This window comes from Apium graveolens, chromosome 7, assembly GCF_009905375.1.
Source record: "Apium graveolens cultivar Ventura chromosome 7, ASM990537v1, whole genome shotgun sequence".
NCBI classification, from domain to species: Eukaryota; Viridiplantae; Streptophyta; class Magnoliopsida; order Apiales; family Apiaceae; genus Apium; species Apium graveolens.
Genome location: NC_133653.1, coordinates 42,982,369 through 42,997,909, shown reverse-complemented (window position 1 = coordinate 42,997,909; position 15,541 = coordinate 42,982,369). Strand labels below are relative to the sequence as shown.

General features: G+C 33.3%; 1 protein-coding gene across 3 annotated transcripts; it reads right to left on the bottom strand.

Annotated features, from left to right (window-relative positions):
- Nucleotides 1-1,291: 1,291 nt before the first annotated feature.
- Nucleotides 1,292-11,767, bottom strand: LOC141671625 (B3 domain-containing protein Os07g0563300-like). Of its 3 annotated transcripts, XM_074477903.1 has the most exons (14): nt 11,630-11,767; nt 11,339-11,460; nt 9,564-9,645; nt 9,339-9,437; nt 8,011-8,350; nt 7,558-7,900; nt 7,335-7,431; nt 6,434-6,608; nt 5,743-5,819; nt 4,851-5,258; nt 4,303-4,352; nt 3,818-3,931; nt 2,794-2,855; nt 1,292-2,486 (listed from the first exon to the last, which is right to left on the bottom strand). In XM_074477903.1, exons 2-14 carry the CDS (start codon nt 11,443-11,445, stop codon nt 1,864-1,866), a joined length of 2,577 nt encoding a protein of 858 aa, XP_074334004.1. In that variant the 5' UTR covers nt 11,446-11,460; nt 11,630-11,767; the 3' UTR covers nt 1,292-1,863. The 3 variants fall into 3 exon arrangements, with proteins under 3 accessions (XP_074334004.1, XP_074334003.1, XP_074334005.1); XM_074477902.1 differs by having other exon boundaries at nt 11,339-11,765; XM_074477904.1 differs by having other exon boundaries at nt 7,335-7,425; nt 11,339-11,765.
- Between the last annotated feature and the right edge of the window lie 3,774 nt (nt 11,768-15,541).

The following is a 15,541-nucleotide window of genomic DNA, read 5'->3' as shown; positions in this document are numbered from 1 at the left end:
TTTAACCTTCGAGTACACGACACGAAGTATATGATATAAATAAATTTTATAATTAAATTTTAATATTTTTTTATAAATATATATAGAATTATAATAAATATATGCAAATTTATTTTTAAAATATTATTTAATTTCATTATATTATATAGAATTGAGATCTAAATATCTATTTTTCATATATTTTATAATTTTTTACCTAAAAATATTATATTTTAATTTATATTAATATTAAATTTAATATATATTAATATTCAATTAACACGGCATACACTACACGAAACGAAAGTACATGAACACGAATGTACACAAACGCTAAACATGTTAATTTTGTGTTTGATATTCAAATACACGAAATACAAAAATACACGACACGAAAGTATACTGACACGAACGAATTGTCACGTCTACCCCAACAAAACGAGGATTTATTTTCTTTAATTTAAGTAGTACCGCAGTAAATAGGAGTATGGGACTCCGTTGTATTCACTAAAGGAATTACACAATTCAACTCGACAGGTGTAGTTGGACTTGGTCCCAATGTACATTACACAATTCAACTCGACAGGTGTAGTTGGGCTCGGTCCCAATGTATAAAAAAAAGGATTCAGGATTCCATTCAAGTATTTTCAACCAAGAATCCAAGATACAATAACCAACATTAACATAGTTGGAGTCTTGGAGATGGTAACCCCGCAACAGTTTACCTAATGTGCATACTTGTCTCCGAATGTTAGGCACCTACTAGGGATATAAAAATCGAAAGTCAATAGTTTCATTCCAACTCTTAGCACAGTTGTACCATCTCGTAATCCACAACCAGAACCAAAACTGGCCACGACCAGAACCAAAACTGGCCCTTAAATTTGAGGGGACTCACCGAAATCAGTTTTTAAGACCCTAACATACATATATTATGTACTTATACCCTATTTGTGAATCTAAATTTTATTTGAAATTCTGAATATAATCAAATAATATAATCCAAGACAATCAAATATCACCTGTCATTTGAAATCCATCATTTAAATGAAATGCAAGTTTTCAAACACCCTCTTAAAGAATTTAAATTTTTTAAGAATCTTGAGTGTAGGAGATCCTGGGCACAAGGCTTACTTAGTATGTAATATGGTCTGCGAGTTGCAATAACCAAATTGACCAACAGCACAATCTCCTTTAATTTGGTTTGTGCTCTTGTACCTTTTATTGGCGCCAACAATCTTCAGTTTTATTAAGTTTACATCATGTACCAATAAAAGAATATCAAGTATCTATTACAATTAGTCCAATCACATGCAAGAAAACACATAACATATCACTACCAAGGTTCATAATATATTTGTACAGTGTACTTGTAGGAAAAGATTGATAACATGTCAAATATTAAATGGTTTTATCCTATTTTACTAATCCTAGGGCATAAACCAGAGCATATTGGAATAAGGGGACACGTACTAAATGCAACCGGTTAACTGGTTATGAGCTGTGCCGCCCTACCTTTTAATCGGCACAGGGTGAGCTTATAAAAGCAAAATGACTTCCTCTGTCCTGCCACCCAGTCCAGTTGCATAGATACGAGTTTCAACGATCTTCATTGAGAGCTACAAGTCTACAACTTATCACCGAGACCAGAAAATCATTGTTTTGTAACCTTAACTCCAACTTCTACCAGTAATTATGTACAGATCTACTACATCATGTTCGGTGCGGAAAACTATGCCACATAAGCCATCTTAAGTTGAACAAGATTGACTAGCCCTAATAATCTCCTCTCTAAACTAATAATTGCTAAAATATTTAGATGTTGATCTGTATTTGCTTCTCATCTGGCTACTGTATAGAAGGATAATGTTGCCTAAACTCTACTCAAAGTACGGGAGGATTAACAAGAGAATTACCATTTGCACTAGAGCTTGATTCTTTTTGCTTCTTCAGGTACCTCTCATTAGCATTTTGGAGCAATCTCATCATGCCGCCAGAAGAAAAAGGTGATGTATCTTCTTCTCGTTCTGGTTGTATATTCAGATCGATTTGACCTATATATGGAGACACGGAGAATTTTTTCTTGTATGGGTCATGTCCAGAACCATCATTGGTCACTGCTTCATGGCTTGAACTACATTTTCCTGGGTCACGACATAGCAGGATGTCCTCAGGCTGCTGCAGCTTTTGGTGTTTACTCTCTGTTTCTTTCTCAGTTTGCTTCTTCTCGCGCTTTGACATCATAGTGTGAAAACGGCGTTTAATTGTTAAACATACATTACATGTGCATGTTTGCTTGTGCTTAGGACCTACACCACTTGGGGGCTGAATACACACAATGCATGTACACCCAGGCCTATGGCGTGGATGTTTTGTTGTGGTCTTGGATGAAGGAAGGGTGCTACCCTCCTGAAGGATAGCTAAGTTGGCAAGTTCATCTAACCCCTCTAAAGCATCCACTGTATCTGGCTCATCTTCTTTCTTGGCGTTTATTTTATTAGCTGCATCTGCATAAAATTATGTTACCACCATTATTATTATTTATGGCTCCTCTAGCAGGGGTTGTTTTATCTTTGTATTTATTCACCAGTAGTATTGTATCATGAGAGAGGAAATACAATATTTTACTAGTTGGGTGCAAGTAATGGCAAGGGAGTTGGTTGATGCATCTACCACAGTTTGGTGTTTTAAGAGACTAAAATGGAAAAGAAAGTGGGACAATTTAAGATCAAAATTCATCCAAGTTCCTATCATTAATTCCAGAAGTTGTAAACTTGTTACATACTTTAAGCTCTTTACGTAAATATCAATTACCTGTAATTAGCAGATCCTCCAGCTCTTTTGGTGTCAACTCCTGAGCCGCAGAACAAAAAGATCTGGATGCAAGCAGGAAACGAACATTACTTAACTTTTGTGTCACTTATTGAATGACCGAAACACTTATTGCCAAACTTTTGGGGCATGAAATTAATGCACTTGTTCAAATATCATGAAACAGAGGTCATGGAAACAAATGTCTTTGGGGGTAAAAACAGTTAATACACAAGCATGACAGAGTAATTATAAGCAACTCATTGCTGTCCTCTTCTCTCAGTCCTCTTATCAGACCACCGATGATTTGCATGAAAATGCAAACATTGGTTTCTTCCCCCCCCCCCCCATTCTCCCCCAAATATTGAACTTGAAAGACTTCACATGGAATGGGACAGAGAACTATTTACAACCAAGTGGCCAACAAACTTAATAATACAAAATATAAAGCTTTAGGGGTCAGATGAAGAAAGTCGTAGACACAGACAACATCAAAATTGGTTAACTAGATAGAATATGATAAATTGAACACATGCACTTTTAATATTTTTTATTATATTCAAAAAAAAATATCCAGCAACAATTTTGAATTACAAGCTTACAACCAGCTCAACATAACAAGATGAAAACTTGGTCAACTCTACATGTCCTTGCCAATTGTAGAAGTTAGACAAGATAATGTGCTAGACACAGATTCAAGAGGCTCTTGCAAGTACAGGATTTTTATATTATACAACCAAGGATTTTAAATAAATGCAAAAATTTGCTGGTCTATGGTGATCTCGAGTTTAGTCAAATAAAACTACAAATTCTTAGTGAAAAGTCGAAATCAGGAAGCAGAAAGAAACAAATCAAGTTGCCCACAACCCTTCAGAATGCATTACCGACATAAGAGGCATGCAAATATAGACAAACTCGTTAAATAGATGCCAACTTGTTACATATACTTTCTAATTTATATACACAACCAATCAAGTTGTCAAAAAGAAGGGGGCTGCATTTGCAGTGAAGTGGGTGTGAACTGTACCTTTCTCGATCCCAAGAGTTCTTATAGCAAGTCCATCTTGAGGGAAGAAGGATATCACAGGGAACTTTGCGCCATTTAAAGCAATCCTCGCACTGAGCCCACTGAAATTTTCCACTGACAAAAAGTAATGTGTTGCATTAGATTGTATGTGGCAAAAAAATGTACATTAAAACTAAGTCAAAGATAAACCTTCCACATTAGTGAAATTGACATTAATTAAAGCAATTTTGACATAGTTTCAATCTATTATGAAGATTCAGAATTATTTATCTACAATCTTATCTGTACATGTCCACATTGTATCCTATGACTCAATCTTAACAAGATAAAAACATTCAAATTTATTGTTTATCTACAAATTAATACCATATATACTTTTAAAACATGAAAGCTTCGTGCTACTACCCCCTAAAAAAATGCAGCAAGATGGATCAGATAAAAACCTTCTATACTTTAATTAGAAAATAAAGACAATGCTGACTTACTCCACAGAGTCTGTTGCTAAAATAGTAGGCCTTCCAATAACTGGTGGCTCCTGCTAAAACAATTCATGTTAGATCCCAAAAGCAAATACCAGGTTAATAGCATCTAAATATTTGTGAAAATACCAAGTACGCTGGAAGAAGAAAATTAGAACTTGACAAAAATTACTTCTACCCCAACAAGTACTATGTAGTAGAGACCTTCCCACAGCTTGTTGAATGTAGCTAGTAACTTTTATAAAACTTTAAAAAGCAAAAATACAGTTCAGGGAGGTACAGAGACTGCTTTTTCCCCGTTCTTTATCATTCTTCCCAACACCCAAAATAAACTAATATTCAAAATTTTATATAAAAAAATATATCTATATATCTATATATACATATATGCTAATGTTCTATTACAGAATTACTCAGCAGTCGAGTTTGATGATTAAAAAATGACTAGAGGATATTAAAAACATAGACATTACAACCCCGGTATTGATGATGATGAGTAATACAGGTGGAGTCCTTAAGTAATAGAATACTACACGAACCAAAAAAGTCATTACCTCAAATTCTGCAATTTCATAGCCATCAATCACCACTATCTGGGGAACAGAGTCAGATGATGGGCGAAACAGCCCTTGAACTTCTTTCAATGTGATCTCAAGCTCTACAATTTGATCGTTTCCGATGCGTAGGCGTTTACTCTTTGAACCTAAGTTACTGTTCTTCCTCTTACTAAGGAATGTTTCACCATCAAGTACATCATTCGCTACATTGTTCGATTCATTAAACTTGAAGCATCTACTTGCTGGGTCAGCTGAGTTGGCTTGGCTAGTTGCCAGAAGGCTTGATGATATCATATTATCTTTAACATGAATAGGTGCAGAAAGATCTTCACCAGGTTTACTAGCTCTTGCAGTAACCTCTCTATGTGTTAAAACTTCGTTGCCAGTATTAATAGATCTTTTGCTCTGTGGATAAAGACAATAAGACCTTAATAACTTATTATATCTTAAAGAGTTGAGACTATGCGTAAGGTAATTACTAGGACACTTGAAACTCAGAAAATCAAGATTTCAAATAAAGTGGAAAGGTAATTAATGCATGAAAGTTCAACATCCCAGTATCTGGAGATCCGACATTAATTTAAGGGGGAAAAATCCGACATTAGATTCTACATTGTAATAAGTTGATAAAGCCACATGTTACGGCTGAACTTAATCTTTCAGGTTAAATACTTGTTATTTCGATGATAAAATTTTTACTGAAATAAATGTATCCATATGCCATATAGTCAACACATTAGCAACGTAAAGAAGAACGAACATTGCACTATATTATATTTCAAATTTGCAAGTAACAAAGTAAACATCATCTCTCACATTATTACCACATCCAGAGCAAACACACTAATTTTTTTTACGGCATGAAGGAAACAATAATACAACATCAGACCTGGTTTGCTGGAGGAGTGGAAGCTTTCCGACCTCCCATGACCAACTTTCCTTCTAGTTCTAACCTGCTAAATGTTACTAAAAAAAAAAAAATGTCTCAGCAACAGAAATGGCATAGTAAACTTTCCCTACGTGAACTCCACAATCCAGAGAACTTGCTTGATAAACAATACATCAAGTCGAATGGAAGTACTCTCACAGATTTATAGAAGGTTGATTGCGATTATAGAAAAAGGGACTCGATATCATGTTAGCAGTATGATTTTTTAGGTAATTGTAAGTGTGTAACTAATAACTCCATCCTTCAATAAATAAACATCCAACTGTTCTTTTAGAATTTTAACAAACAATTCCCTCTGTCTATCTTTAGATTATTTTCAAATTCCTCCTATCATACCCTCATTTTTTTTCATTTAACTTCTCTATACATGAAAAATGTTCGGATACAAACAACCAAAGAGGTGAACATACAAAGAAAACGAGAGCATTAATTAAAGTTTTTCAGAAGTTTTAACGAGGTTGGTTAAAATTACTTTAGCATGCCAAACAATTCACAGCTTTAGTTGGGTAGTGGGAGTAAAAATTTTAAAATGCAATGTCACAGCCATGAAATAGTAACTTCTAAACTTATAGACAAAATGATAATGGAAAGGAGGAAGTGATTAGGCTATAATGTGATTTAGATCTTTTACCTGTGTCACCTGCTGCCAATTGCATAGACTGTATACAAGGAGTAACTCCCTCTAAAACATACATTCTGCTATTGTTGTTGGGCCAAAACCGGAACTGAAACACCCATTCGTTCCCTTTCATATCTTGCATCATAAGAGGTATCCCTTCCGGATTAGTAATTTCTGGAAGGTAGGCCTATAAAAATATTATCCGGGGTAAATTAACATGGGCAAAACATTAACCAAGATTTTTGCTTGATATTTCTTTTTTGTCTTGCATTATACCTTTTACCACTAGGCATACATTAAGCAAACATTTTTTTCATGCTTTAATGTATGCCCTTCTTATGACAAAGAAAACTGTATAGCAAAAGTCACTAACTTAGATGAACCAATCAAGTTAACAAGTCTAAAGTCTTAAACAGGTCTAATACAGCTCCAACTACTCGTTCTTTACAGTATTTCTCTAAACATGACAACCACTGCCTGACACGTGTACCCATAAAGCCTAAATTTTTTTTGTTGTCCAGTAAAACTCACTTAAGAATATAAAATATGACTAACTTATCACAAGTGTAAGGCTAGAAAAATAGGGTTCATCGTGGTAACATATCAATTTTTTTCAAATCTTCGCTTGACATTATGGTTGTTAGCACATGAAACACAGTAAAGCAGACACGTGTGTGTAACTGTCTGAAGAAGGCTCAAAGCAGGAGCTCTTTTAAAAAAATAATTAGGAAAGGCAGAGATCACCTTGACTTGGTCATAATTCTCCACACATTCTTCACCCTTTCCTTTTTTTAAATAAATAACAATATAACATGCATGAATTACATACATCCAATATTCGCATTTAGAAACTTTTAAGCAGATTATTTAAGGTCTACTGCTCAAGCCAAAAAATATATTAACTGAAGATTACCTCTGCACCTTTTTTTGGAAGAACTAAACGGCCCATCCGTCCGGCATCACTAGCACTTAATGTCTTTTCAAACAAAGGAGTAATTGCAGTGCTGGGACTAAAAAGGTAAAGATCAACAAACTGCTAGGTGGAGGAACACATTTAACGACTATTAGGAAGATCAAAATTATAGTACTGTTAACATTTGATATAACGAAGACAAACATCTTTTAAAAGAGGATACTGTCCGGATATCTCCTGAAGCTCCTGGTTGGTTATTTTAGGCCGGTTTCTCAGAGGTAACTGGCTCCGAACTCGACCATCCCCTCTAGAATTTCCATTGCGTGTTTGAGCTTTACAACTTGATTCAACTCCACTAGAACTAGGAAAATATATACCTATTGCTGGCGGAGAAGTCACACGTTCATGCGTTCCTGATACCTTGTTTTGCTCTTTTATTTCTCGTTTAATTTCTGGATTAAGAGCAGGAACAAAATTAGTTGTCTGAGTTGAAGGCTCAAAAATTGAAAAGTCTGGCCGATGGGTAACGTTTGTATATGCAGTAGGTTGCTCTTCATACTTGATTCCTGTCACAAAATGGTCTCAAAAGTTAAGCACCAGTGAAGCGAAGTCAATAAGGAGGTTAAATAGCCTGGAAGCACACAGATAGACCAATCAATTAGTTAGAGGCTTATACCAGGTACTTCATTCTCAATGATCTCAAATGCCCCACTTTTCAGACTTCCGTATATTAATTGTCCCGAGGAATCCCATTTTTTATTTTTATCCAGGAAATGGACCGGCACTCTTTCATGGGCATTTAATCTATCAATGCTGCCTGGTACCTCAACTTGAGAGGGCAACTTTGCATTCAGTCCCACCTGTGTTGAATTATTGTTGAACCAACTAGGTGCTTCCCGCCAAGGGACAGGTCCAGATCCGGCTATTGAACTCCAGTTTTTTACTGAAACATCCTTTACTTTATCAGGGAATTCATGGTTGTGAAGAAAAGGCGGAGGCCATGCAGGATTGGGGGTCTGAAAGAGAACAGAAGATATATCAAGATATATGTCTTTAGTATGGTTTATAAATTTTAAAACATATTACATTGCAACAGAGATTGTTCTCACCACTCACAAATTTTTGCTTATCTACAACTACAACTTTTATAACCACATAATTTAATTTACCGTTTTTTGTTTATTCATATAGACAGTGGGGGAATAAACTTTACCTCAGATGTTGATAGACATCGGAGGACCTGAAGTCTTCTCTATCTTAAAACCGTCTGAGCACCTTCGGTCTTATATATCTAGTTGCTCCCACAAATTCTACAGCTAGGAAGCAACATATTTTTACCAACTCCTAAACATAAATGTAACACCGGCTAGATACATACTGCCAGTGGCATGATAGTCCTCAAGCCAACAAAGGTAAGTATTTACACCATTGTGCATTATGAATAAAGAAAGATTCCCTATTCGGACACAGTTGTTAATGAGGAAGTATTCTCCATATTAGAGCAAAAACATTTTCTCAAATCTTAAACTGGAACCAGTTACTCAACAACAAAACCCTGAAAACACTCACACCCCAGAGCACCTTGATTCAACAGATTAAGCTGCACTACTATGTCTCTACAAATAGGAAGCTTGCAACATAAGCATTTAACGTCTAAGCGAAATCTGGTCAGAGCATGAACAGATTCATTCATTTATTTAATTTGTCAAGGAGCATGACCAAAATTTAAATTACTCTACCTCAAAATATTTCTTTCCTTTGGCACCAAATGTTTGTTTCCCAATTTTTCAGCACTCCCAAAATTAGAAATACAAAATTTTAGTTTATACAGGTCTAGGTTCGAGATATACATGAAAAGTACACTTTTAACAAAGCATGCAAAAATTAATCCTCTGTAACAGAACATCAACACAACAAGAAAATTATATAAGTAGCACGATACAAATAATAGCATAATTGACAGTGAACTAAAATATATTACTGAACTGAACTATAAAGTATTACCAGAACAAAACTTTTCCTGGCACAGCCCATACATTCAATCCCTCCCGCATCCAGTAGTACGAACATATGAAAGGACACAATACATCCACAATGTATTTGCTGCACAAAAAACAACGATATTAGAAATTTAAGTCCCTTCAAGAGTAAAGATATGAAATGTAAATCAAATGATCCAGATTAAATTGTTTTATATTATACAAAAGAGTAAGGAAATCTATTGCTGACCTTTCCACAGGACTCGCAACACCTCCAACCTGAAGCATTTAAATGGAAAAACTCGCAGAACTTTCCCTCCTCATATGCAGAGCTGCAGATATATACAAAACAGAAAGAGAGCTTCATACAAATAACTAAAAGGACTTCTCAAGTCTCATAATCTACTAAATACTTCAGCACTAAGTACAACATAAGTGGTTCCCATATGTCCCATCAGGATAAACCCTCTCTCCATTTTAACAAGTGCAGATTTGGCAAAAGTTTCCAAATGTGTAAATCCTAGTATATTCCTCCCCCTTAATCTCATGCTTTTTCCTTGTATCTTCCACGAAGGGGGCATAAACATGTGAAACTGGAAGAGGATTTATTAAGACAGAACATGGCGGAAACATTTGCAGTAAAAAATCCTACAAAAAAATGTTAAAGCGAGCTTACATTTTATTTTTTATGGCATCTCCACTTTTCTTATATAATCACTCCAAACACGTCCCCATATAACACTTTCTTTCGTATTGCAATATTTTTAATATTAAATAAATATAAACTGGAAAAACTATAGCCATAAGAAACTGCATCTCACCTACTACAACAAACAATATTTTGAAACATTAAAACATGAAAGAAATATAAATATTAGTATGAATAGTTAACAACAAGAAGAAAAATTTGGGGACAAAGAAATATATGATCAGCAATATAAGGATAAAACTAGAAATTTGTATTATATGTTAGCATTATTAGCAAGTGTTTGATAAGTGTAGAAGTAAAATATGTGGGCTGTTTATATAAAAATATACTAAAGAGTTAAGAACCAAACCCACAATTTCAAAATCATAATATAAAATTAAAAGTCCATCCGGTTTTGGATATCTCTTCCAAAGCCTTAGGTTATTTCAAGAAGGCATTTAATGGTTTATATATCAATAGCAAAATGAGAATCATTTGCCTACGTATATCCTGATAAGAGTGTCTTTGTATTTAGCAAAGTGACAAAGTAAGAAAGTACAAAGTTAAATGGACTCCAAATTTAACATTATTAAAAGTGAACTTCATTTTCTTATTTTATATGTAATATCCTATATTCACAAGACCAGCCTAGAAACCATAAATTCTCCCCTGCAAAAAAAATCATGAGAAGCTTCTTCGAATTTTGGAATTCCACGCATCTAACCCTTGCAACTTAATACACAATTACACACATAAACATTATATTTATATACACATACACACATGTATTTCTGTTACTGGCATTTAAATGCCAAAGCACAAGTATCTCGTAATCTTCCCTGTAAGAACGAAATTCTGCTCAAGGCAAAGAAATCATAACTACATAAAACTCAAAACAGCAAAACTCAAACAAGTCTCCTAGCAAGTTGTAACAAATCATATAAATATATAATTCAACTACGAAAAACCAAAGATGATCCTGTAAACTAATTAATTTTCACTCACAAAATTACATAACAATTCACACATAAATTCATAAAAATTACCAAGTCAAACAGTGTTTCACAATTTAACAAGTCTGCAGTCAACACAGTAACTATATCCAAAACTAATACAGTAGCAAAATCAAGTATAACAGTCTAACACACACTGAGAGAGAGGGAGAGAGGGAGGGGAGGGAGGGAGAGGGGCGAGAGATAGAGAGAGTAGGGAGAGGGCGAGAGGGAGAGAGAGAGAGGGGGGAGACGGCGAGAGGGAGAGAGAGGGAGGGAGGGAGAGCTAGAGAGGGAGGGAGGGAGAGGTAGAGAGAGAGGCAGGGAGAGAGAGAGAGGACATACGCGCATCGCTGACACAAGTCAGCAAAGTCGCCAGTGCGGCGACGCCAGCCTTTACGAGGTGGCTCCATCATTACTTGTTTACACTTCAAATTGAAACACACCGTCATTGCTGAGAGACAAACCTAGAGAGAGAAACAAACAAACACACACACAGTGACCGTACACACCACTAACAATTTCTCATTTATACTCACAAAATACACACATATACACACATGTTTGTATATGCTTTGGATATATCAGTAAAATCACAGTAAATTTTGGCTAAAAAACACTAGAGAAAGAGAGTACAAGTTGCAGAAAAAGGCCAACGGTTGAAGATTTGTAGAGAGAGAAAGGACGGATTTCTGAACAAGCTTCAGGTTTCGGCTAGAAAGAGAGAGAGTGTGTGTGATACACACAATATGTATAAGTGTTGTGTGATTGTGTGTATATCACCCTATATATTCATTTTTTTATACGTGAGCTCAAAAGTGTGTCAAAGGGGTGTGTCTTTTTCCGAACCGAAGTGCGTGTATCATTTTCCAAACCTCCCCCGTTACAATTTTAATAAAATCTTGTTGATTAAATTTTTCCAGATTATTGTTTAATTATTCTATATAAGTGTTCCAGATTAAATTTAATCGTGATATATACTGGGTACTCAGGAGTCCTGCCCACTGTGATGTCCGTTTGAGAAATCTTAAAATAAATAATTTATAATTTAAAATGAATAAATAACTTAAAAATAATAAGTAAATAAACAATTATAAGTTATATAAGTATTTAGATAATTTTACTTATAAGTCGAAATTTTTTTAACTTAAATGAACTAAAATAATTAATTTTTAAATATAATTATCTCAATTCATAAATTTTAAATTGAATTAACATTTAAAACACATATTTTAAATTAAAGTTAAAAAATGGGGAAAAAATTCAAAATAAGTTGAGAAAAAGTGCGTCGTTTCCAAAATTCTATTTATAAGCTTATAAGTTATTAATTCAACTTATACATTAGGGCCATGTTTGTTTCGTGGGATTTTAATCCCGGGATAATAATCCGGGGATAACTAATCTCATCAAAATTAGTTCTATGGATTAAATAATCATATCCTAAGTTTGTTTGGAAGGATTAAATGTAGGATTGGAATATAATTCTTTAAAATTTTATCCTATGTTTGTTTGTGGGATAGTACTTGGGATTGTAATATAGTCTTTTAAATTTTCCAATCCTACGTTTGTTTAATATGGGATAACAATGAGGGAGATTATAATCTTTTAAAAAATGACTTGTAGGAGGGGATAAAACAATACCTCCTCCCACCAAGCATTAGATGGGATTATAGTCCTATCCTCTTCTCAAACAAAACAAACATGGGATATGATAATTTACAGGATTATAATCCTTGGATAACTCTTCACTAATTTTTTACAAAACAAATATGGGATTGAAAAATTTAAAGGATTATAATCCTATCCCCCGTTTAATACCATTAAACAAACATGGCCTAGGTGCACAAACACTCATCGATAAGCTGTTACGGGTTTATATAAGAGGACATAAACAGGCCCATTGTCACGACATGAGTACTTGTCATCACATTATTTAGGGCCTGTTTGACACGCTACTTATAAGCCACTTATGGCTTATAAGCCCTTAACAGCTTATCGACGAGTGTTTGTCGACCCAACTTATAAGCTGAATTTACAACTTATAAGCTGATAAGTTGAAAGTTGGCAGTGACGTACTTTTTTCCAACTTATTTTCATTTTTTCACTTTTTTCTAAAGTTTTGATTTTAAAATATAAATTTTTAAATATTTTCTAATTTAAGATTCATGAACTAAGATAATTATATTTAATAATTATTTGTTTTAATTCATTTAAGTAAAAAAAATTCTGACTTATAAGTAAATTTATCCAAACACTTATAGAACTTATAAGTATTTATCAACTTATCACTTATTTCGCACTTAATCATTTTAAGTTATAAATTACTTATTTTAAGATTTCTCAAACGGGCACTTAGTAGTGATAAAATTTCAAAAGAGACTATTATTATGAAAAAATTCTCGTTAGAACACAAACCTATATATAATATAATGCATAACATGCATTTATAATTTTATATATTTCCAAAACTGTTATATATTCGGTGTATTTATAAATCATACATACTTGTTAGAACTTCTGACAATATATTATCAACATTATTATCCGTAATATGAATCTAATGCATCACGTGTAATTAGAAGTTTTGAATTTTTTTATATAATATAACTGTTATGATTTGCACCAAATCGTTAATTTACTAAATTTAAAATTATTCCATCTTTTCAAAAGTGTACCGATTTTAGTCATAATAATCACTTATTCTCACAGATAACATATTTAAAAAATTCTCGTTATAACGCAAATTTATATTATACTATAATCTATAATATAATATGATATAATAACCGAAATGGAGTATATTTTGGTTTAACGGTTATCCCCATATTTTGATTATTAAAAATATAAAAGTAAATAATGTTATGTACATGTTAAATTACTAAATTGATAAACTACAAAATATAGTTTTATTATCCCGCGAAACTACGACCAAAACTCATCCTACTAAACTACGACCACAGCTTCTCCCTAATTCTTCTATTATTTTTATTATAAATCTATAACTATTATATATTTATATAAATATATTAAAATTATTATATGATTGGATAAACAAAATTTTAAAATTATTTGAATATTAACGAACACGTGAGTACAATATAATACATAACATGTTTTTATAATTTTATTTATTTCCAAAACTGTTATATATTCGGTGTATTTATAAATTATTCATACATGTTAGAACTTCTGACGTAAGATGTTATCAACATTATTATCTGTAAACCACATCTTGTTCTAATATGAATCTAATGCATGACGCGTTGTAAACCACATCTTTTTCTAATATGAATCTATTGCATGACGCGTTGTAAACCACATCTTCTTCTAATATGAATCTAATGCATGATGCGTAGAAAATTTGGATATATGATGATTCAAAATTGTTAACGAAGTTTGCAAATTTAGATATAATTTCATTCAAGATTACTGATATTTTAAAAACTTATCACTTCACGTTTTTTAAAATAAAAATGAACGTCGAAACAAGAATTGCTAACTACTTTTCACTTATTCAAATATAAGTAAATAATTAGATTCCCATACATATCATTTCATCCAATTCAAAAAAAATAATTAACTTAATATTATTAACATTTGTTATAATCATCATGTTGTGCAAGACATGCCGTTATATAACAAGACTAAAACATATTAAAAATTCTAAGAATCAGTTAACTTGTAACAGGTTGTATAGTTTGTAAATGTATTCTTTGAGTCTACAAAAATGATTAAAGACTAGACTGAGACATTTTTCTATGTACAACCATCAATCTATGGAATAAAACTCTGAAAGAAGATAAAGTCTGATCATGCCTCAAAGTGAAGATACATAGCTTGAAGAAAAATAATGTTGTAGATTGAAAAATATTCTAAGTCGGATGTCGAGAAGTCACAGATCAAGAAATATTGAGAAGTCATATCAAGACTTGTTCAAGCCTACAGAGGAGTCATATCGAGATGGAAGCTACCGTGAAGTCTCTACAAGCGACCGAGATCTCTATCGCGAAGTCATACCAAGAAGTAAGATACCGCAATATTCTATCGAGAAGTCTAGTCTACCGTGAAGTCATACCAAAAAGTCACTCATCTCACAAAGTCAAAAGTAATATCGAGATCTCATGTCGAGAAGTCAAGAATCTTGATATCGAGAACTCAATCTATGTACCGAGAAATGACTTATCGAAGAAGACCAAAGCTACCGTGATGTGGAGATATTGACAAGTCTTTTTATACCGCAATGTCGACATCTTGGTAAAAGACTTTTGTACTTGGAAGATCTTGATAACAGTTTTATTTACAGAATGCAACTATCATAAAGATACCAAATTACCAGTCAACAAATTATTTTATCATTAAAATGAAAAACTACAAATGTAGTTTGATGAGTGCAAAGATCAAGGATCAAGATGAACTGGACAAAGGAGTGTAGCAGCTCTGAAAGATTGTCTGTCATATTTGTAGAGCTTAGAATAGAAATAGATAAAAGAATTTTAAAATCATATTAGTCTATTTTAGTGTTAATCCTATAAATTGTGCATGCTATTC